We start from the raw sequence: 23,190 nt of genomic DNA on the forward strand, positions 1-23,190 counted from the left end.
GCATTACCCTGATTATCAAAGCAAGATGAAACACCAAAAGAAACAAAAACCACAGGCCAACATCCCTTATGAATGTAGATGCAAAACTCTTCAACAAAATACTACCAAAACTAATCCAACAGCATTTTAAAAGGATTATTATACCATGCCCAAGTGGGATTTATCCCAGGAATCTAAGAGTAGTTCAACACTAGAAAAATCACTCAAATCGAACTAGGAAAAGAAACACATCATCATCTCAATTGACACAGAAAAGGCATTTGACAAAATCCAACAGGCTTTCATAATAAAAACAATTAAGAAGCTAAGAATAGAAGGGCACTTCCTCCACATGATAAAGAACATGTATGAAAAAACCACAACTAACGTCACACTCGATGGTGAAAGACTAAAAGCTTTCCCATTAATATCAGGAACAAGAGTAAGATGCCCCCTTTCACCACTGCTGTTTAATGTTGTATTGGAAGTTCTAGCCAGAGCGAGTGGGGGTGGGGGGGAGAAAAGGCATCCAAAATGGAAACAAAGAAGAAAAATTATATCTATTTACAGATGATATGATTCTATTGTAGAAAGCCCGAAAAGAATCAAGAAAGCTACTAGAACTAATTCTGCATATTTGCAGTATACAGAGTAAACATACAAAAGTCAATTAGTCACGTTTCTAAAAATCAGCAATGAGTAATCCAAAAAGGAAATTAAGAAAGCAATTCCATTTACAATAGCATCTACAGGAATAAAATACTTAGAGATAAATATAACCCCCAAAAAACAATTTGTACACTGGAAGCTAAAACATTACAGAAAGAAATTAAAGACCTAAGTAAAGAGACATGTTCATGTATTGGAATACAATATTGTTAAGATGACAATATCCAAAGTTATCCTGATTCAGTGCAGTCCCTCTCAAAATCCCAAAGCATGTTTTGCGAAAATGGAAAAGTCACTCCTCAAATCCATATAGAATTGCAGGAAGTCCCAAATCGACAAAACGATCTTGCAAACTTAGTACAGAGCTACAGTAATTAAAACTGTGCAGCTGGCGTGAGAACAGACATACAGACCTAAGGAACAGAACTGAAAGTCCAGGAATAAACCCATACATCTGTGGTTAACTGATTTTTTACAAGGGTGCCAAGTCCGGTGGGGAAGAATCGTCTCTTCAATAAATGGTGCTGGGACAATTGGATTTCTACATGTAAAAAAATGAAGTTGGATCCCCATCTTACACCATATAGAAAAATTAGCTCAAAATGGATCAATGACATAAATATAAAAGCTAAAATGATTAAACTCTTGGTACAAAAATACAGGAGTAAATCTTTATAGTCTTGGATTTGGCAGTGGATTTCCAGACACCCAAAACAGGCCCATAAAAGAATAAATAAATAAATTGGACTTTATAAAAATTAAAAACGTTTATGGATCAAAGGACACTATGAAGAAAGTGAATACAACCCACAGAATGGTGCAGTGGTTAAGCATACGGCTACTAATGGAAAGGTTGGTGGTTGGAACCCACAGCCGCTCTGCAGAAGAAGGATGTGCCAGTTGGCTTCCATAAAGATTTCAGCCTGGAAACCCTATGGGGCAGTTCTACTCTGTCCTACAGGGTCGGTATGAATCAGAACTGACTCGACGGCAGTGGGTTTGGTTTTGGTACCTGGTAAGGGTTTAATTTTCAGAATATATAAAGAATTCCTACAATTCAACAAACAACCCAATTTTAAAAATGGGCAAAGGACTTGAATAGACATTCTCCATAGAATATATACAAATGACAATAAACACATGAAAAGATGTTCCTCATTTTCCACATCAACAAATCACTAGTCATTAAAAAACCCATTCTGGAAACAGTGGTGATAGGGTTTCACAACATACCAAACCCATTGCTGTTGAGTTGATTCCAAGTCATAGGTCCTCCCACCACAACATAGTGAATGTAATTAATGCCACTGAATGGTACACTTAAAAATGGTTAAAATGGCATATTTTATGTTGTATATCTTTTACCACAATAAATAAAAGATTAAAAAACAAAAGAAACTGGCAATTCCAGAGTGAAAGGATATGAAGGCTACAAGTTAGAAAACACTTAAAATCTTAGAAAAACTTATTAAGACTAGAGCTGTGTGCCCAGCAATAAGACTCCAGTGGGGAAGAGATGTCTGTGAGTGAGAAACGGGGTGAACACATCACCACTAGATGTCAGTGCTGCTGGAGGACTGTCTTGGCAGGGATTCTGTTTCCCCAGTGATCAGGTCCCCTCTCATCCCCCACAGTTACCATAGAGCTCTAAAAGATCCCCTATTCCATGCCCATCTCCCACTTTTCTCCAATTTCTAAAACCCTTATGTCCTCTGGAACTCAACACCCATCATCATCAGCAAAGTCTCCTTTATTCTCCCTCATCCATTTCTTTAAATCTGGCTGTCCTGAGGACATTCTTTCCCCTGTAGCCCTCTCAAGTAGTAGCTTTTTTTCCTCCATGACCCTAGTACCACTGGGTCTGGAGGTCTGGTGGGTGTTGTCTTTGTTCTTCATTGTCACTTTCAGAATCTCATGTCAACATATTATGTCTCTACTAGCGTTCCTTTTTTCCATTCGTTTCTGACCCTTGGGCTACTCCCTCATTTCTTCAAGATTTTAGCTTCTAACATACTTACAGTTAACTCTCTAACACCATTCCTATTTTAATTATTGGTGATTTCACTATCCATATAGAGATAAATGATTGTTCCAGTACTCTGACCTCTTAGTTCTTCCCCTCCAATAACCTTTATATTCTATACTACCTACTCCATCCTAACACAGCCACTCACTCACACAATCCTTGTCATTTCCAATAACTGCAATCTTGCCATAATCTCAATGGCAAACATGTCACTCTTGGGCCACCATTTCTTTGCAGCTCACTCCCTTTACCACCCTGATCCAGAGTTCCTCATCCAACATGGTTTTATAATCCATTGATCCTACCACCACCTTTTTTCACTGTTCCTCGTTTCCAATATGTCCTCACTTCCCTCTTTACCCAGTTTAAGTTCCATAGTCAAACATTAAAACCACTCCCTAGTCCCACTCAGTTTGTAGTTCATGCTTAACAAAATCACAACCTTGACACAACTTTCTGCCTGTTCTACAGCTGCATCCATGTACCTGAATGTGGATGGAGAAAAATACAATCACACCAACTGGATTCACTTTAAATTCATAAACCCAGACCTCAAGTGAGCTCTTAATGCAGCCTGGTGATCACATGATACTGTCCTAGTCCATCCACTCTTCCACTGTCCTAGACCACAGGCCAGCAAACTACAGCAACATTCATCTATGTATTGTCCATGGCTGCTTGCGTACTACAATGACATAGCTGAATGGTTGCAACAAAAATTATAGCCCACAAAACCTAGAATATTTATTATCTGGTCCTTTACTGAAAAATTTTACCAACTCCTATCCTAGACAACTATTTCATATCTTCTCTTTCCATCCATCACTTCCTTCTCCATCTTCCTCTCAGCTGACCTTCTTTCCTACTTTACAAGAAGTTTGAAGCAATCAGAAAATCACTTCTATGAGGTCCTACCATCACATATATCCACCTGCCATCACCTCTACTCATAAATCCTGATTTCTTTCCTGTCAGTATAGACAAACTATTCCTGTAGCCATGACCAATTCCTCTGTACACTAGATCCTGTCTGCTCAGGCTTACTTGAGGACGGAACTCAAGCAACTCACCCTCTCACATGTATCATCATTTTTTGCTCTCTAATGGTTCATTCCCATTAATTTTCAAGCATACTTTGCATTTCCTACCTTAAAAAAATAATAATTCTCAGGACCTCAGTTCATTTTTCCATTCTTCTGCTCCCCGTTGTAGGAAGTTCTCAGTAGTTGTCTATATTCACTAATGCCTTTCCTCCCAGTCTCTCAAATCTATTCCAGTTAGGATTTTGCTCCCACCACTCCACAAAATGTTTTGTCAAGGTCACTAGTGCCTTCCACATTGCTAAATCCAGTGGTTACTTCTCAGTCTTTATTATCTTGACCTGTCTGCAGCATGTGACAGTTGATAACTCCCTCTCTCTTTGAAACCTCCTTCCTTTAGCCCCAAGGATACCACATAATCATGATTTTCTAATTACCTCAACTGGCCACTTCTAGCAGTCTGCTTTGCTTATTTCTTTTCATCTCCCTAATCTCTAAATTAATCATATGGGGCAGTTCTACCCTGTCCTATAGGGTCGTTATTGGAGGCTGCAAGGGCTCAGTCCTCAGACCTCTCTTTTCTACCTACACTCACTTTCCCAGTGATCTCATCCAGTCTCATACTTAATATACCACCTATAAGTTGATGACTCCCAACTTTATATCCCCGGTCCAGACCTGTCTCTTGAACTCTAGATGCCTATATTCAGCTGGCTATCTGACTGCTCCATATAGGTATCTAACAGACATCTCAAACTTACCGTGTTCCTCCCCTTCCCCTCTAAACCTGTTCTACCCAGTCTTCCTCAGCTTAATGGCAATTCTGTCCTCCCATTTGTTCAGGCTAAAAGGCTTGGCCTCCTAGACTCTTCTCTCTCATACTCCACAACTGATCCATAAGCAAATCCTTTTGGTTCTGCCTTCAAAACATATCAAAAATCCAGTGACTTCTCAGCTCCTACTGCTACCACTATGAACATTAAATGTTGCATGAAAGAAGAATCTTAGAAAAAGTAAAGGGCAACAACTAATGCCTGGGAAAGAAATCCCTGAGTAGCCTTGGCAGCTAGCTAAGGAAAGCTAACAGGACAAGAATAGGAAGCCTGCTATTTGGGCCTAGTATATCACATCTCCTTTCACAGGCTGAACCAAGCTCTCCCTGCGTCCTACCTTCTTTAGCGATGGTATCTGCAGTCTCTTTGGCTTTGTCTTTCAGATCCTTCATCACACTGTCTACCTGGTACTCATGTTTCAGGAAGAACGGACGGATGATGCGCTTGTAGAGCAGTTCAGCCCCATTAGAGGGGCTCGGTGCCATGCACCACAACAGGAAGCCACACTGCAAATGAGAATCAGCATTAATAATGGGAGAAAAGTGAGCACCCTGAGAATACACACCATCTACCACCACTCCAGGGATGATCATTGCCTCTATTATTTTCTCCAATGGCATGCCTAGTGTTTTCTGTAGGCTACAGGCCTTTTCTTAGATGGGAAAAAAAAGTGAAATATATATATGGAGTCCCTGGGTGGTGCAGTTAACACACATGGTTGCTAACTAAAAATTGGAGGTTTGAGTCCACCAGAGGTGCCTTGGAAAAAACACCGGACAGTCTACTTCTGAAAAATCAGCTAGTGAAAACCCTGTGGAACACAGTTCTACTCTGACACACATAGGGTCACCATTAGCCAGAATCAACTCCACAGCTAGTTTTTGGTTTACGGAATAGCTGAGACTGAAAAAAGAAGGTAGAATACAAAAGGCCCACCAGCTTAACTACGTTCCTAACTTGGACCCCTTTTTAGTTTATAGCTGTAAGAGGCTTTTATTAATTGTAACTCTTAAAAATCAATTGTAGGGGAGGGAAGGAGAGGAATTCACTAACTAGATAGTAGACAAGAATCACCTTAGGTGAAGGGAAGAACAACACAATAGAGGGGAAGTCAGCACAACTGAACTAACAGGTAAGAAGTTACTTGAACACAACCAGACACTTCAAGGGACAGAGTAGCAGGGGCTGGGGTATGGGGATCATGGTTTTGGGGGACATCTAGGTCAACTGGCGTAACAAAGTTTACTAAGAAAATGTTCTGCATGCCACTTTGGCGAGTGGCATCTGGGGTCTTAAAAGCATGCCAGTGGCCATCTAAGATGCATCAATTGGTCCCAACCCACTTGGAGCAGAGGAGAATAAAGAACACCAAAAACACAAGGAAAACCTTAGCCCAAGAGACAAAAGGGCCACATAAACCAGAGACTCCATCAGCCTGAGACCAGAAGAACTAGATGGTGCCTGGCTACCACCCATAACTGCCCTGACAGGGAACATAACAGAGAGTCCCTGATGGAGCAGGAGAAAAATGTGGAGCAGAACTCAAATTCACGTAAAAAGATCAGACTTAATGAACTGACTGAGACTGGAGGAACCTCCGAAGCCATGGCTCCCAGATGCTCTGTTAACCCAGAACTAAAACCATTCCCAAGGCCCACTCAGACAAAGATTAGATTGGACTATAAAACAATGCTTGTGAGGAGTGTGTTTCTTAGTTCAAGCAGATACAAGAGACCAAATGGGCGGCTCCTGTTCAGAGGCAGGATGAAAAGGCAGGAAGGGACAAGAGCTGGTTGGATGAACTCAGGAAACCCAGGACAGAAAGGGGGAGTGTTCTGTCACATTATAGGGATGCAACTAGTGTCACATAACAATATGTGTATAAATTTTTGTATGAGAAATGAGCTGTAAGCATTTGCATAAATTTAGCACAATAAATAAAAAGCAAAAAAAAAAAAAAAGCATTAATACTTACCTGCATGTATAACGCACTGTACAGATAAGCCTAAAATCTGTAAAACTAGTTCTCAGTAAGTTCATCTTGGTAAGTTTGTCACATTTACTCATTCTGTTACAGAAACGATACCTGGCTATTCTTGAGTTATTCCTTTAGCAGAATCTTAGTTATTGATAGATTTTTAGCCTTCAAGGAAATTTTTACAGTCAGCTACTCATTGTCTTTTACCTTGAATGCAGATATTATTCCTAACTTTTTCTTATGGCTCTCTTTTGCCATTGAAATTAAAAAAGAAATTTGGTGAGAATTCTGCCTTTATTAACTTAAAAGCAAGAATTGCAACACTATGTCTAAAATTTTGTTGCTGAGTATTCAACTAGTAAGTACCAACTCAGCACTTCAACATATCTAGGCAGTTAAATCCTCCATAAAATAAAAGCAAAAAAGGATATTCAGAGTGATATGCTCATTCCCTAGGAAGTCCAATAAACAACATTCTAAGTATCTTTGTTTAAAAGACTCTAACCATATCGTGCTCCACACAGATTGAGTCTATAAAAAACTGTAGTCACTTCCTGGGATTCTAAATCTTCATTTTCTACAAATTCTCTTTAAGTAAAAACTTTTCAACTTATTATGCCTTAAATTTAGGTCTATAGTCTTGGTCCTTGTTATTCCAAACCAAGGAATTTATTCAAATAATCAAGTAGCTCCAATGCCTTCCTATGATACAGCTTTCAAGTTTGCTCTAGAGATGCAAAGCTGTTAAGGGGCTTACACTAATAACAGAGAATTGGGCCTAAAATGCACATATTCGTGCCCAGAACTTCATTCCATTAGCACCATGTTGGCTCTGAGAAACTTGTATTACACTGTGAACTTGTGTTAACTCAAAATACAAATCGCAACAGCATGAAAAAAAAAAAGTACTCAGGAATAAATTTAAACAAGAAGGTAAAAGACTTGTACACGGAAAGCTATAAAACATATTGAAAGAAACTAGAGAAGACCTGAATAAATGGAAGGACATCCCATGTTCATAGACCGGAAGGATCAATATAGTTAAGATGTCAGTGCTCCCCAAAGCAATCTATAAATTCAACACAATCCCTACCAATATTCCAACATCCTTTTTTGCAGAAATGGAAAAGCCAATCTTCATATGGGAGGTGGCACAAGACCCTGAACACCAAAGCAATCTTGAAGAATAAAGTGGGACTCATACTTCTTGTCTTTAAAAACATACTATAAAGCTATAGTAATCCAGCAATGTTCAAGCAAAACTATGTTAGAAAACACCATAAAATACTCATAAGTAGAATCAGTGACTGTAACAGCTACAAAGAAAAATTATCTCTATATTCCCAAAAGGTTGAGAATTTCTGGATTAGCGGAACTACGTAGCCTCTTTTCCAAATGCAGAGCACTTAACCCAAAGCAATCCATTGTCACGATCTCCAAGTTATGATTTTAATCCAGCCCTCCTTTCACTCCTCCCACCTTAGATATCTGACAGACTCCAAAGCTCGTTTACTGGGCTCAGTTCCTAGAAAAGGGGATGTTCAGAGTTAGGAAAGCAAAGGAAGGGAAAGGATGCCAGTAAGAAATAGAAGAGCAAAATTCAGACTAGCCATCTAGTGGTCTCAATACACATGTGCAATAATGCTATATACATGAATATGTGGGTCCAAACCCTAGTGGCGTAGCAGGTAAGTGCTATGGCTGCTAACCAAAAGGCCAGCAGTTTGAATCCACCAGGCACTCCTTGGGAATTCTATGGGGCAGTTCTACTCTGTTCTGTAGGGTCCACTATGAGTTGGAGTTGACTCAATGACAACGGGTTTGGTTTGGTTCAGGTGGGACAAACAGTTTTGGAGTCGACTGGTAACCAAAAGGTTGGTGGTTCGAACCCACCTAGCGGCTCCACAGAAGAAAAGACCTGACAATCTGCTTCCGTAAAGATTCTGCACCACCAGGGGTCCTGCTTCCATAAAGATTACAGCCAAGGAAACCTTATGGAGCAGTTCTATCTGTAACACATGGGTTGTCATGAGTTGAAACTCACTCCATGGCAAAAGATGACAACATTAATGAATATGCAACCACCTAAAAACTCAGCCCTTGCAGATATACAGTGGTAGAATAAGGCTTCAGTTAAAGGTCCAGGCCCTGAAATGGAGTCAGTTCCCTGAGATACCCTCAGTATGTGTGGTTAGTTCCATGTGTACTAGTCTCTTCTGGCTCGAGCAGCTGTGGCTATCCTAGTAAGCAATAAAAATTACCAGAGAGAACTCTGGCTTTCTGTGCTACACAACTGCATTAACCCTAAATAGAGAACTGAAAAAAAAAAAAATGAACCCATTGCCACTGAGTCGATTTTAACTCATAGCGACCCTATAGGACAGAGTAGAACTACCTCATATGGTTTCCAAGGAATGGCTGGTGAATTTGAACTGCTGACCTTTTGGTTAGCAGCCTGAGCTCTTAACCACTGTGCCACCAGGGCTCCAGAATGGAGAACTAGGTGACTATAGTTTTGACTGGCTTTAGCTTTCATTTCCTCTGCTTAATGCCAGTTAATTGCAAGCAACCTTTGCAGGCCATTTCTCTGGCTAACATTTCCCCCGTAAGTCCTTTTTGTTCCTGTTTTTTAATTGTGGTAAAAATATATGCTAGAAAACATTTGGCCTTTGGTTTTTAATATCCAAACTTAATACAGTGATTTTTCAGTGGTTTCTTACATAGGAAATACCAATACATACATACCCAAAATTCAGTATATTTTTAATAAAATGATGTGCAGGGCAAGTCTTGAGTTAACATTCTTGATAGAATATCAAAATCCCATGTAGATCAGGCAGCTAACAGATACATGAGAAAATGCTCTCGATCATTGGCCATTAGAGAAATGCAAATTAAAACTACAATGAGATTCCATCTCACTCCAACAAGGCTGGCATTAACCTAAAAAACACAATAAATGTTGAAAAGGCAGCAGAGAGATTGGAACTCTTATACACTGCTGGTGGGAATGTAAAATGGTACAACCACTTTGGAAATCTATCGGGTGTTTTCTTAAAAAGTTAGAAACAGAACTACCATACAACCCAGAAATCCCACTTCTCGGAATATACCCTAGAGAAATAAGAGCCTTCACACAAACAGATATATGCACACCCATGTTTACTGCAGCACTGTTTACAATAGCAAAAAGCTGGAAGCAACCAAGGTGTCCATCAACGGATAAATGGTTAAATAAATTATGGTATATTCACACAATGGAATACTACGCATCGATAAAGCACAGTGACAAATCTGTGAAACATTCATAAGATGGAGGAACCTGGAAGGCATTATGCTGAGTGAAATTAGATGCAAAAGGACAAATATTGTATAAGACCACTATTATAAGATCTTGAGAAATAGTATAAACTGAGAAGAACACATTCTTTTGTGGTTACGAGACGGGGGAGTGAGGGAGGGTGGGAGAGGGTTATTTACTGATTAGTAAGTAGATGAGAACTACTTTAGGTGAAGGGAAGGACAATACTCAATACACGGAAGGTCAGCTCAACTGGACTGGACCAAAAGCAAAGAAGTTTCCGGGATAAACTGAATGCTTCGAAGGTCAGTGGAGCAAGGGTGGGGGTTTGAGGACTATGGCTTAAGGGGACTTCTAAGTCAATTGGCAAAATAAATTCTATTATGAAAGCATTCTGCATCCCACTTTGAAGTGTGGCGTCTGGGGTGTGACGTCTGGGGTCTTAAATGCTAACAAGCGGCCATCTAAGATGCATGAATTGGTCTCAACCCACCTGGGTCAAAGGAGAATGAAGAACACCAAGCTCACACGATAACTATGAGCCCAAGAGACAGAAAGGGCCACATGAACTAGAGACTTATATCATCCTGAGACCAGAAGAACTAGATGGTGCCTGGCCACAACCAATGACTGCCTTGACAGGGAGCACAATGGAGAACCCTTGAGGGAGCAGGAGAACAGTGGGATGCAGACCCCAAATTCTCATAAAAAGACCAGACTTAATGGTCTGAGACTAGAAGAATCCCGGCGGTCATGGACCCGAAACCTTCTGTTGGCCCAGGACAGGAACCATTCCCGAGGACATCTCATCAGACATGAAAGGGACTGGACAATGGGTTGGAGAGAGATGCTGATGAAGAGTGAGCTACTTGTATCAGGTGGACACTTGAGACTGTGTTGGCATCTCCTGTCTGGAGGGGAGATGGGAGGGTAGAGAGGGTTAGAAACTGGCAAAACGGTCACGAAAGGAGAACCTGGAAGGAGGGAGCAGGCTGACTCATTAGGGGGAGAGTAAATGGGAGTATGCTATAAGGTGTATATAAGCTTATATGTGACAAACTGACTTGATTTGTAAACGTTCACTTAAAGCACAATAAAAATTATTTTAAAAAAAAAGTAAGCATGACAACTAAAAAAAAAAAATCCCATGTAGACATTTTATAGAGCATGCAGAGTGTCAAAGGGAGTGTGCTGTGCATTACTGCATACAAAACAATAGGTTTTTTTACCAATGACATTAAGTATTTTGAGAGCAGAGAGGTTTTTTTTTTTTTTCTGTGTTTTGTTTAATATTTAGGAAACTGGTTGGAAATTCTAGATTGAAACATAACGCATTTTAATTTTTCCCATTTAAAATAGTGTAAAATAAGCTTTTGGTGGTTACTACTCTGAATAGAATTTCTGATTTTCAGGAGTGGATTATCAATAGAGAAACAGATGACCATGCTATCATAATGATAAGTATCAAGATGAAGTGGGAATCACTCACTGGATTCAGAATCAGGAGAGCTGGAGTCTACTTTTATGACTTTAGGCAAGTGAGGCTTAACCTAAGAGTCAATTTTCTTTTCTGCAGGATTTTACGAAAGTCAAAAACTAGTGTTCTTAAAGAAAGTAAGCAAATACACAAGATAGTAGTAGTAGTACCAAGTCCTAAAGCTCTTAACTGTTGTTGAAAATCCCTGAAATATTATCTGCCTATGCAAATACCAACCCTTCAGCTATACAGGCGAGCAGATTATCTCTTCTGGGTGAAACCAGGCAAGACTACCAGCCAGGACAGAGTCAAATGTCTACCTTTTTGTAACTCTCTGATGTGATTACTTTGTAGGCTATACTCCAGACTGTTTAATTCCATTCTTTCAGATACCCACAGGCTATTGTCTTGAGACAGTAAAATAATTACTACTCCCTAACTACATTCTTAGCCTTTTCAAATTCTCAAATGAAATAATATTCTTGTATTAAATATAAAGTTAATTACTGTTCAACTCTCAAGGTGATATTCAGCTTCCAGCTTTTACAACTCCCTCTTCTTAATCTACTTAACTGTATAACCCAGGAATACCCTGAGTTTGTTAAAGTCACCCACACAGATCTAGGTGTCCTTTTGACCATGCTGTCCTCAAAGTGCCAGCTGTTGACACTCCCAAGGGCAGGCACAAGCCCACTCTCATCTGTAATTCAAAGAGCCTATGTTATTTTAGCTGGACTCTTGGCACTATTAGCACTATTAGCATTGAATCCTTAAATTACAAATAAAATCAGGCCAGATAATGCTATCTGATTTTAATGCTGTGGTCACTGGATTTCCCCCCAGAAGAGGTATTTCCAAGGTAGGGATATGCTCATGATGCACAGTTAGGGTACTATCCTGGTCAGAACTGAGAGTTAATGCTAGAAAAAAACAGATTTCAACAGGGACATCCTGATCATGCTGCAATGACTTGATCAGAAACAAGATGGACTAAATTTAAATTTAAAACAGACTTCAGGATTCACAAATAAAAGCTAAAAACAGAACATGTTAAAGGGAAGATCTCCCTATCTTTTTTGCCTCCTACAGAGATTAAGAAGAGAAACGTTCTCTGTCAATGAGTGACACAGCACAGGTGACACAGTCTGGCTCAGGACTTAAGGCTGCCAGATTTTACTCAACCTTGTTCTAAAAATAAATCCTGGAAAATGGTTTAAATAGGGATAAAGATGGAGTACAAACATATGCATTGCTGAATTATTTATAACAGCAAGACAGATGTCCTAAATATCTATCAATTGGGGAATATGTAAATTACTACCTATAATAGATTAGTCAGCTGTGTCAAAGAGTAGTAAAGAACATGAAAAAATACAAGTTATGTTAATTGAAAAGAGAGATACAGAATAATATCTAGTCTCAAGCATACATCTGTGATTAAACACGATATATATACAGTTCTGTGTGTATTTATATATAGACTAATACATTTTCACATTAAAAAAATAGGAAGACTACCCTAAAATGTTAATAGTGGTAGGATTACAAATGTCATCTGCTTCCAACACACACACACCCCCACCCACCCACCCACCCTAGCATGTAAACAGTATGAGGGCAGGGACTTTGTTTTATTCACCACAGAATCCCCAGTACTGAACAGACTCTGACACATAGAAGTGCTAAATAAGTATTTGCCGAGTGAAGAAATGAGTATATACTACTTTTATGTTATAAATTAAATTTAAAACCCTCCTGCTCATTGAACATTCACTATTTCTAGTTCAATACATTGTGTGTTATCTTCTAACCAACCTCTGATGCCTAATCATTGGTTCCTCTTATTTTCCTCCATTCTTATAGGCTGTGCTTAAGAAAAACTGGAAAAAAGGCTGCCAGTAATTAATCCTGTAAAAGATAATGTCCTTATTTACAGGTCTCTCTTTCACACTCCTACACAGTCAGCATGTGGTTGTTGCAGTGGCACAGGTAGGATGTATGCTAGTCCTTCAAATGGGACACCCTCTAAAACTTCTCCTGCAGGCTGTGTAATTCAGAGGCTCTTTCTCAATCTGTTCACTGAAGCTGCTGAGAATATACCAGTAATACAGGAAGAAAGCACGATGACTGACAGCATTGTCAATTTTTAACCATCTCCAGGTATATTATCTATTTGGAACATAAACAGTAAATTCACTGCCCCGTTTTTGACAATACCATGATGCTGCTTAACTGGGGATTACTAATGGATGCACATTCATTTTACTATTAGAGAAGAAAATCTGCTGCAAAGCAAGTTTTTTTTAACATACTCCAAAACCAAATATAAATGATTCAGTCAGTGATTATCTCTTATTTTACATCTTTTCTCTACCTCTTGTGGCCTCCATTAGCAGAAGTGATCAGGAGCAGGTTAGAAGACAAACTTGCTCATGTTCTAGAAGTTTGAGGTCAGATGTAAGTAAAAGTGGTTCTGCTGACTGGGTATTGCAGCAGCAGGTGAGACCAGGGCAAAAGCAGACTTTGTTCTCTTTGGACACTGCACTATGATGTCACTACCATTAGACGAGTCTTATGACTCCAAAATTATCTGAGGCTTAAAATAGGTCATGCTCAAATTAAAGATTATAAAAATATTTTCATAAATGCTAAATGTGAACAACAACAAAAATCCAGCAATCTCTGGATTCTTCCAACAGACAAATTTTCTTCCATTTGCTTTAAAAGGAAAATTCTTCAGCTATCTTACGAGACATTCTGTGTTGATGTCATTCAAATGAAAAAGATCTATAATGAGCATGTTTTCATTTAATTTTTTAAAACTTATTTAGCATCATGTCTTTTTTTAACCATGAATTGTATAACACTGTATGTAATGATCTACTTTTTATAATTAATGTATTATATAGAACTTTCTATGTCAATACATGAGTCTGTTTCACCCCATTTAAATATATAGATGTACTATTAACCATTTACCTATTAATGGACACTTCAGTTTATAATTTTTAGTTATAACAAAAAATGCTGCAATGAGTATTCTTATACATGTGTGAATATTTCCTTAGACTACTCAGAAATAGGATTGCTACGGCCTCATTTTTTAATTTGACAAGAAATCATCAAAGGGCCCCTTAAAAATGCTATTCTCATTTATACCACTACTAACATCCATTTGGAAACCCCGGTGGCGTAGTAGTTAAGAGGTATAGTTGCTAACCAAAAGGTCAGCAGTTCGAATCCACCAGGCACTCCTTGGAAACCACATGGGGCAGTTCTGCTGTGTCCTATAGGGTTGCTATGAGTTGGAATCAACTCGACCGGTGTAGGTTTTTTTTCTTTAACATCCAATTATCCATACATTCACCAATACCAGATATTATTAATCTTTAAAATGTCTGCCAATTTAATGAGCAAAATATGGGATTTCACTGTTCTAATCCACATTTCTCAGATTACTAGTGAGATGTTTACTGGTCGCTTGTATGTTTCTCTTCTGTGAAATGTCTATAACTTTTGCCCATTTTTCTGTTTTTTTATTTACTTGTAGAAATTTTTATATATTCTAGGTATTAATTCCTTATCTGGTATAAATGTTGTAAATATATTCTCCTGGTCTGTCACTGGAAACCCTGGTGGTGTAGTGGTTAAGAGCTATGTCTGCAGTTCGAATCCACCAAGTGCTCCTTGGAAACTCTATGAGGCAGTTCTACTCTGAACTATACAGTCACTGTAAGTCAGAATCAACTCAATGGCAATGGGGTTTTTGGTTCTGGTCAGACATTATTTTAACTTTGTTTATGCTAGTTATTGTCACATAGAAGTTTAGTTTTTTAATTTTATTTAGTCAAAGTTATCGAATCTTTTTCTTTGTGAATTTTGCAGTCTATCTTGTTTTCATACCTCTAAGTTAAAAGGCATTCTCCTATATTTTTTTCTAAAACAGAAGTTTTGGCATAGAAGTCCTGTCCTTGTGAAGCGCTGAGGAAAACAAGTGGGGACTAACTAACCTCAGACAGTTACTTCCCCACCCCTCCTACTCTAACCCCTGTAGCCGTGAATTATAAGCTAGGAGCATCTCCTAATAATGCTTTGAGGAAGGGGGAACAAAGGCTGGAGTCTTGACCTGAGGAGCTGTTTTGTGGGTGAAGAGTGATTAACTATGACTCCTCCTCTGCCTGGGGCTCCCCAGCTCCTACCCTGAGCTTATTAGGACATGGGCTGGGGTGTGACCTTCCTCAATTCCAGTGTCTGACAAGTACCTGATACCCTGAGGGAAATGAGTTAACAGGTCAAAATAACAAGGTACCTGAAGAGAACAACCATTTCAAAAGAAAAACAATCAACTACAGATTCTGTCACAAGCAGAAATATTAGAACTAACTGACCAAATCAGCTAGCTAACCGTACCAAAAGAAGTTTGAGAAAATATTAGCAGTATAAAACAAGAACAAGAAAACACAGGAAAGAGCCCAGGGAAAATATTAGATGAAAACAGTTGAAATAAATAATATAATATATGGCATTAATAGCAGAATGGATATAATATAAACAAGGAACAAAACTGAAATTTGGAAGATCAGATTGAGTAAATCTCCCAGGAAGAAGAAAAGTATAAATAAGTAGATTAAAACAAACAACCAAAAAAAAAAAAAAAAACCCTAAGACCAAATAAAACTAAAAAATATATCCATAACCTAAATACCCTGAATTAAAAGATACTATCAACGTGACTATTTCCCTTTGGTCAACGTGACGGTGGCTAGAGTGAAGGACACCAAAGAATGATTTGGTGTCCTACATTTCTTTAGATACAAATTTTAAAAACAAAATAAAAATAAAGTAGGACAAAGTGAAATAATAAGGATGCCAGAAATATATAAAATATATACAGAATATATAAAACCAATTATTAGTTCCAGGGGAAATAAAAACTGCAAGAATACTACATGTACACTGTATGGCCCAACTGTGAATGGTATTTACAAGTTATAATAATGTGGGCAGTGAATAGTTACCAAACCAAAATTATGATATAGATGCATTAGGAGGAGGGAGGCATGGGAAGGCTGCATATGTGTGGCACGGATGAGGGTGGAAAGAGAGCAACATCCTTGTCTTCCAGTGGGAATCAAGAGCTAATGCCTAGAACAGAAAAATCAAAAGGTGGCCAAACAAGCATATTAGAGCCAGGGGTAAATGACAAAATAATCTGCCATAAATGAGTGACAGTAGTTGCTTTTTAAGAAGCGGGTAAGTGAGGCAGGGATGCAGAATTGCTGTTTTTCTTCCAAAATCTTACAGAACTATTTGAGTCTTTAAACTATGCCGCATGTAACTTAAAAAAAAAAAAACCAAAAAGTAAGATGGGAAAGAAGAGAACCCTGAATTCACAGGGTCTGAACACATCACCCCATCCAGCTTGTCCAGCTTGAAAGTCTGGCTCTGTGAACCTCAGGCATTATTTGCATCATATGCAGCTAACTGGAACCATGGAAAATGCTTGAGGAATCAAGTGAAGACAGCTTGTTCCATTTAGGGAAAAAGAACCACTCTACCTTCTAAAAGGTAGGAGCTTTTTCATCCTCACCGCTGGTGCAAGTCAGGATTTGATAGAGGTCCCATTAGGAATGAGTTTTAACTTCCCACTCCCTTTCCCCACATGTTGGTAACTAAGGCTAATCCTCAGCCAAACACAAAGTGTGGCAGGGCTGACCTCTGACTATTACACCTGTCAAAGTCATTAAAATAACTTCCTCAGAGAGCTCATGTCACATCTCTTTTCTCCGAACCTATGTAAGAAATAAGTATTTCTTCTTCCAGAAACAATGACTCCTGCTGACCCCTGTTAATATTTAATGGCTGCCAAAATTCGGAATGCTTCCACATCAAATGTAGACAATACTGTATAAAGATTGGGTATGAGAACTAAGAGCAATGCTTGTGCTAGATCACAGTATTTCCATTCCTTATTATTATCGCACACATATTGAACACACAATTGTTTCGGCTGTTTCCAGGTAGTATACAAAGGACATGAGACACATTGAATCCTGCCTTCTTGTTTATAATCTGAGGCAGAACCACAGATGTACCCTATTCAGGCATTTATTTTCTTATTCCTTGTATTCAAGTCCTGAGTTGGAATTTATTTTAGTGGTAGGGAGCAAGGTAAATACATATTTGGAAGGAAACAGAGCAGTTCAGGAGAAGCTGGCATACCTTCAGCATGTAGTAGAAGGGGAACCAGGACAGGAAGAGATCAGAGAAGAATTCAGCAATGCTGAACACACCATACACTACCCAGTAGGTCAGCCACTGGGTATCATCTTCTTTGTTGGGACTCTCTATGGCTTTAATTCTGAAAGAGAATACAAAAGAAAGTATGTAATTTAGTAAAATCGCAATGGAACATTTTCAAACATTATACTTTCACAAAGGAGTCCTGGTGGCAGAGTGGTTAAACACTCAGCTGCTAACCAAAAGGTCAGCAGTTCTAGCCTACTAGCCACTCCATGGGAGAAAGATGTGGCAGTCTGCTTCCGTAAAGATGACAGCCTTGGAACTCTATGGGACAGTTTTACTCTCCTATAGGATTGCTGGAGCTCTGGTGGCACAGTGGTTAACAGCATGGCTGCTAACCAAAAGGTCGGCAGTTCGAATCCACCAGCCACTCCTTGGAAACTCTATGGGGCATTTCTACTCTGTCCTATAGGGTCACTATGAGTTGAAATCGACTCAATGGCAGTAGGTTTGTATTTTGTTTTTTTACAGTGTCCCTGTGAGACAATCAACTTGACAGCAACAGGTTGTGGTACATTTTCAAAGCCTGTCCCCAATACCAATTCAGGCAAACGTATGCACTGTGTCACTAGATGCAAGAGTACAGCATAAAGACACAAAGCAATGTGAAGATATCAGCATGAACCATCCTATTTGTTCCCAGTCTTCTAGTCACCAAAGAGAAACCAGCACCGGTTGTCACTGCCCTTGGGTCTCCACCCTTCTAGAGTCTCCACCCTGACCCCAGGAGACACCAGCAGTGACTGGGAACTAGAGCAATCCCTACTCTCAAGTAGGGTCCTGCTTCCAGGCATATATCAGGAAGAATTCTCTCATGGTAACAGGCTCTTATGCACTTTTTTAAAAATTTTATTGTGCTTTAAATCAAAGTTTACAAATCAAGTCAGTCTCTCATATAAAAATTTATATACACCTTGCAATATATACTCCTAGTTGCTCTCCCCCTATTGAGACGGCATACTCCTTCCCTCCACTCTCTATTTTCGTGTCCATTCGGCCACCTTCTGACCCCCTCTGCCCTCTCGTCTCCCCTCCAGACAGGAGCTGCCCACTTAGTCTCATGTCTGCTTGATCCAAGAAGCTCACTCTTCACCAGCATCATTTTCTATCCCATACTCCAGTCCAATCCCTGTCTGAAGAGTTTGGGATTTTACCTACTTTTAATTATTGAGGTAAACATGGGTGGGAAAAAAAAAACTTTTATAGACTGACCTAGAAACCCATCACCACTGAAATAAACACAAAGAACACTACCTTTCTCTGCTTCTCAATCATGGGGACTCTTTTTATGACTAGGGGTTTCCCATAAAGGAACTTCTGGAGCACAGGTCAAGCACTGCACAACGTCCATAACAAACAAGTGAAAGCAGACATCATGGTGTCCAGTTAGTTCAGGCTGTCATTATGTGATCCTCAGGCTGTGGTCTTCCCTCCCCTCATCAGTTAAAAACGTGACTTTCTCAATACCAAATACTGCTTAAACAAAATTCACTCTGCAAACGGATGGAAAAAAAATGTAAAATAATCTTTTACCTCTGAATCACAGAAATTTCTTCTAGTCCTGGGAATTTCCTCATCCTAAACTTCAAACTCCATGATTTATTTTATCCTAACATATTTCTGGATGTTTATCATCACTGAGCTGGACTGAAGCGGTAAACTGGAAGAAATCTGAATCTTGTTTAGCCTAGATGATAGGTTAACTATTGAAAATACACTGGCTAACCAGAATTGAGGCAATGGCAACTAACAACAAAAATCTGTAAAACTGGCTCCTCAAAGACAAAAGTTAGGCTGTTGAATCATGCTGAGTCATTCACTAAGAAAGCCCCCAAGTTAATGAGAAACAGCTGGAGATAAATAATACAATCGTGTGTGTGTACATATGTGTTTCATGAGAAAAGAACCAAAGTGCACAAAGTTAAAGGTGAATGAGATGACTGCTAATGAAGTAAGGAAGAGAAAAAGAGGATGAAATGAATACTGCTTTGAATTTCAAAACTGGGAAAAAGTTTTTCACTCTAAACACAAGAATCTTATAAAGTGAATTTAAGAGTTGATTATAAAGTAATGGTGTGTAACACAGGGATTGGGTCTGTATTTAGCTTTCCTTAGATAAAAAGTAGCTAATGTAATAGGCCGAAGGAAAGAAGTATAAGTAAACATGTTAACCAAAGAACCAACACAGTACACACCCTTTATACTTAAAATTTTTTTTCTTCTGTGCTTTTATTTGGTTTAGAATGGTTTATCTATATATGTTTAACTGGGTTTTTTTAGTTACTAGTATAAAAAATTGTTTTTTCTACATTCATCCTGGCAGAGGGACTACATAGTTTTATTTCACTTAAGGTCTTAGTTTTCTGGACCAAAGCAGTCTATGACTAAACTATTCTACCTCCTATCTTGGTGAGTTTATATCATCCAAAGGAAGCAACTCTCAGAGCATGACTGGCAAATTAAGCATCCTCTTTAATATGTGGCATAAAAACCTCAAAATGTGATGTGACCATCTCATTATTACATAATCCAGAGGATTTTAAAAATTATTTTGAGCACAACCCTCAGTAGGCATACATTTTATATCATGACTCAGTAAACACACATATCCACATATAAATACAAACTGAAACAGACTTTTCATGAAACAGTCCTGGTATTTTCAGTTCTATTTTGTTACTTTTTTAAATGTTGGTCAAGATCCATTGACTGAAAAACAAACTATCCTAACAGTTCAACACTTGTAGGAATAAAAATGGTTTGTCCCCTAATTTATCAACAACATGAATCCAAATGTCTCCATGTCAGTACATTGGAACACTATGGTAGTATTAAGAAGTTGAAACAAATGAACTCAAAATTGAACACACATACTGATGACGACCATGAGAAAACCAAGGCACAGGAATAAAAACAGGAAGAGCACAGAAAGAGTCTTATTAAGCTAAAGAGATTTTTTTGATATAACCTTTCATGTTATTGAAGCATCTATTGTTTTAATTTAAAACATCACAATGTTCATTTTTAAAAATCTGTCCACATGTCATAGTATCATAAGATATTTAGAACAAGAGCAAATATAAGAGATAGTGTAGCCCATTCAGTTTACAGGTGAGGAACCTGAGACTGAAGAAGGTGAGGTGCCCCAATCTAGCTATGGTGAGAGAAGTAAAGAGACTAAAACTGTTGTTTCCTGAATGCTATTTACTTACACAGCTTCTGAATAGACTTCCTTGTTCAGGTGAGTGGATATGGTTGATTCTTCAACAGTACACCCTATTGCCTCGTATATATACTAAATCATGTTTCAACTCAGTGTATCAGAATAAGGATGTAGCAACTTTTCTGACAACATAGGGAATTGAGGAAAACATGAAATATAGTCTATGCCGTTAGGTTACTTGCAGTCTAGCCAAAATGGCAAAGCTAAAGGATGGGAAGAGGTAGGTAACTTATTTAAATTAATCTTCACAATTGATAACCCTATGAGATGGGTATGGTTATCCCCGTTTTTTGAGAGGAAGAAACTGAGGCTTAGGGAAAAGAAATAACACATGATGGGCACTCACCTACAAGCAGCAGAGGCTGAATTTACATCTATGACTAAATCCAAAGCCTGTGCTTGTTTCACTCTCTCACTCTGTTCTTCTAGTTGATAGACTAATAGAACCAAGATAGAAAGCGCTAAGCAAAACGTCTGGTACAAAGTGGGCATTTAGTAAATATTTATTGAACTAATGTACGTACAAGTAAGAGTTTACAATCTTCAGGAAGGGACCTCAGAGATCTAGTCCTACACTTAAGTAAACCAAGGCTCAGAGAGATTAAACTGTTCACAGAGCAGAAAAATGAAAGGTCATGGTATCAAGGTCCAGATCCCTGGAAGGCCATTCTACCCCTCTACCCTACTTACATGGGTGGTGGTGGGGAAACCTTTAGAAGTGAACAAGAAGGTGTTCTATTAGTTGGTGCCCTAGTCTAATGGTTCCCAAACTTAGATGATCATCCATATCTACCTAGGGAACTTGTTAAAAATAAACATTCCCAGGTTCATTCTTTACCTAGCGATTCAGAGTCTCTGACCAATAAGGTGCAGACATATGTTTTTAAAAGCTGTGCAGTTGATTCTAATACGCAGCCAAGTTTGAGAACCACCACCTCTGAGTTGCAGCCTCAGCACCACCTGCCCTGTTCATTTCTAGGAGAGAAAATCCAGACAGGCTGATTTGGGTCCAATCAGCTGTGGCCAGAAGGGCAGGCTACCCATTTCCCTTCATTGAGTGAAAGGACAAGTGAGAAGTTGGACGTGGAAGGCGAAGAGAATAATGTCTCAGCTACAATTAGTGCCAACTCCAATATGACCTGGAACTCTCACCTGAATATTTTCAAAACTGAAACAGAACTTGAGGTAAAAACATCTCCTAAACAAAACTGTTCTCTAAGATTTCAAGGACTACATCTAACAACCCATATTTGTATGGCTGGAACATCAACCTCCCCAAATCCTTTCAATCCCTAGCTAAACTGCAGAAAAGCAGCTGGTGGTGGTTCCGACTACTTTATCCACAGCCCTGGGCACCATCTTAAGAACTCTTCTCTCTAGTGCCACCTCACCCTCAAGCCTCATATGTTACCAGCACTGCAAACACCGGGCTCAAACTCCCAGAGGGACCATTCCACAAAAGACATACCCTGCTCTTTCAAGTTCATTGCTCTGTGTAGACTCATGCTGCCACAGTCTGGCTATCTAGGGTCAGTGCTATGGCTTCTTGATCTCTCTCCTGAGCCACCCACCGTGTTCTAAGGCTGGACTTCCTCTCCTCTAAAGCAGAGAGCAGATGTCAAAAGAGAAGCCAAGGCTGTGTGAGCAGCAGAGACCCAGCTAGGGTACAGAAGATGGTTGGCAATGCTATAAAAGCAGCTAGCATTTCTAAGATTTAGGAATTACAGATTGTTGAGTTGGAAGACATCTCAGCGATCAACTAGTTCAAATCCATCCTTTTAGACAAAGAAAACAAGGCCCAAACTGGAAAGAGTGATATTAAAATGAATCTTAACTTGTAAACTATTACAAGATTATAGAAGCAGGTATTGGACATTTTTTTAAAGGGTAGCAATGGATTGCTTAAACACACTTTGGCACATCCATACAGTGAAATATTCCGAAGCCTTTATATAGGATATTAACAGGGAAAGATGTCTTAGTACCAAGTGTAAAAAAGCAGGCTGTCAATTTTGTGGTTTTTTTTTTTTTTTTTTCAAAGGCAGATATATGTTTGTGTGTGTTTACAGACCAAGAATGGTGTCTAGAAATACAGTGTAAAGTTAACCCTGGGTACTGGGATGGCTGAATTTTGCTTTTTTAAGAACTTTGTAATGAACATGTTCTATTTTATAACAAAAGGGGGAAGAGAAGATTTCTATTTAGAAAAAAAAATGGGAATCAGATTTTCTGTAGCTACTTCCTCCCATGAGACTCTGGTTAGTTTTCTCTTTAGGGTTTTGTTAAAAACAAACACTAAAGTGATCATCAGATACCTTCGTGTAATTTCTCTGTTGAGGAAACAGTTAGGGATTTCCTTGC

At 38.9% G+C, this 23,190-nt stretch overlaps 1 protein-coding gene across 1 annotated transcript in view; it reads right to left on the reverse strand.

Moving 5' to 3' along the window:
- Positions 1-23,190, reverse strand: part of REEP5 (receptor accessory protein 5) — a 51,351-nt gene that overhangs the window by 3,685 nt on the left and 24,476 nt on the right. The window contains exons 3-4 of the mRNA XM_049872311.1: positions 17,526-17,664; positions 4,885-5,053 (exon numbers count right to left, since the gene is read on the reverse strand). Of these exons, the coding sequence (XP_049728268.1) occupies positions 4,885-5,053; positions 17,526-17,664 (308 nt within the window). The remainder of the gene's footprint in view (positions 1-4,884; positions 5,054-17,525; positions 17,665-23,190) is intronic.

Source organism: Elephas maximus, chromosome 2 (genome assembly GCF_024166365.1).
Source record: "Elephas maximus indicus isolate mEleMax1 chromosome 2, mEleMax1 primary haplotype, whole genome shotgun sequence".
Taxonomy (NCBI): Eukaryota; Metazoa; Chordata; class Mammalia; order Proboscidea; family Elephantidae; genus Elephas; species Elephas maximus.